The 2,087-nt window shown below is 25.1% G+C and overlaps 1 protein-coding gene across 1 annotated transcript in view; it reads right to left on the bottom strand.

The window, feature by feature from the left end:
* Nucleotides 1–2,060, bottom strand: part of LOC111642264 — a 23,886-nt gene extending 21,826 nt beyond the window's left edge. Inside the window, exon 1 of the mRNA XM_023388586.1 lies at nucleotides 1,767–2,060. Within this exon, the coding sequence (XP_023244354.1) occupies nucleotides 1,767–2,057 (291 nt within the window). The 5' untranslated portion in view covers nucleotides 2,058–2,060. The remainder of the gene's footprint in view (nucleotides 1–1,766) is intronic.
* Nucleotides 2,061–2,087: the final 27 nt, after the last annotated feature.

The raw sequence follows: 2,087 nt of genomic DNA, 5'->3' as shown, positions 1-2,087 counted from the left end.
GAAAAAATATATTAATTTATCCCGTGTTGAAATTTTTCTCCGTTGCGTGTCGCTTCGCGTTGAATTTTCGTCGATGTTAAGCCTAACGAAGACTATTGTATCGTTAAAAATTATTTTTTTATTTTGTACAAACAAAATAAATATATTGAAAAATATAAAAACAATAAAAAATTATACTTCAGAAGTTAATTTAGTACCAAAAACGTAAAATATTTGAGTAGCCCAAGACATAACCAAAGATTGCAGCGTCACAGCACTGGCGAAAATTTAAATTTGCCGACTGGAATTCTTTCGGATAATTGACGTTTTGGATAATTGATATTCAGATAATCGACACACTACTGTAATTTATATTATCCAAAAAAAATTTTCCCATCTTTGAAAATAGATGAAATAATAGAAGACTACCAAGATATTCTGCATATACAGACAGAAACAAAATGTTGAAGACGTGTATTATCCAGTCAGAATGAAATATTTGTATCTAAATTTTGGCATAAACAATATCAGCATATGGGTGTAACATATACTCTATTTATATTATCAAAAGATACAGAAACTGATAGTATACTTGATAGCCTGATTCAATTAAGTAATTCCAGTTTTAGTGAACACTACACAGGTTCACAACTTTAAATCTGAACTCACATTTTTATGAAATTTGAACAAGAATAGACAAAACTATATATATATATATATAATTTGGAAATAATGTGCAAAAATGCATCTTTAGCTATCAAAGTTGTTGAGATTGAATTGAAAATAAATTAATGATAAAAATATGGTATATGCATATTGACAGATTTTAATATATAGATAAAAATTATTATATTTTAATTTTACTATATAGAAAAGACTAAAATATCTTCATTTTTGCCATGTAGAATCACCGGAACAACAGTCTTCCATTGCAGAGACAACCTTTTATTAGAGGCTATGCCTCTGCAAAAACATGCAAAACAGTTTAAAAAGTTCACAGGCGACAAGCCAACAATTAAAAAATATATAATTTCTTTTTAAAAGACATATTTAAATTATTATTTAAAAAATAATGTATATAATATTTCAAAATATTTTGCAGAAATATTTCTATTTATATAAAATTTTAAAAATAATTATTGCTGGAAGAGAAAAGGAACAGCATTAAACAAAAATGTAGCAAAATATCCTATTGAAACTTTAAACCTAGATATTCATATCCTAGAAAATTAATTTATTTTCCATATAGATTGTGTGTGAAATTTTTAATTTATTTATACAATCACTTGAATTTTTTCATAATTTTGTCATTTCATAGGTGATAAAGATATCTGTACTTATATGTATATTTCTTACTGTAAATGATTATATATTACAAATTAAAATTCTGTCAGCACAAATATTATAATACATTTCATTGTTTGAGTATGTTTTCATCTCCTAATTTAGTTAGTGATAAAATTCATAAGCTCAAAATCATAAGATAAAATCAATTCAGAATCAGTTATATTTATATAATGTTGTAACAACATAATTCTAAAAAATTTTACATTAATTCTAAAGAAAACTTTATATATTTCAAAAAATTTAGTATAATAAAATGTCATGAATTTTGTATAATTTAATAAAGGAAGAAATTCATTAGTTCTTCATTAAACCTAATGAAAGTATAATCAATTCAGGTTTGAGCTATATTATTTTAATACAGCTCAAACCCATGAAATGATTAAGCAACATTATACATATAAACAAGAAAAGAGCAGAAAGTGAAAAATGTTTAAAATTACCGTTTTATTATAAGCAAGATCTTTTAAATGTTCTAGGCGCTGTTTTAAATTTTCAAAAGTTACTTCAAGTCCAGTTTGTGGCATATCTCCTGACCAATTTACAACTTGATTTCCATCACTCACTGAATTTTCTGCTGAATTTCTTCTCAATGGCCATAATGATTGTATATCTGAATTTTCATTAGTTCTATCTTCATTATTGTTTGATGACTGATCACTTTCTTTATTTTTCCATTCTAATGGATAGTTATATCTCCCTAACTGGTTTTTTGCAACAGCTTCTTTTTTCATTAAAGTGGCTATAGGTTTGAAATAGTAAAA

The sequence above is a fragment of the Centruroides sculpturatus genome, unplaced genomic scaffold (assembly GCF_000671375.1).
Source record: "Centruroides sculpturatus isolate CEXI.00-Female unplaced genomic scaffold, Cexi_2.0 scaffold1698, whole genome shotgun sequence".
Lineage (NCBI taxonomy): Eukaryota > Metazoa > Arthropoda > Arachnida > Scorpiones > Buthidae > Centruroides > Centruroides sculpturatus.
The sequence above is the reverse complement of the archived record's forward strand: the minus strand, read 5'-3'. Positions and strand labels throughout refer to the sequence as shown.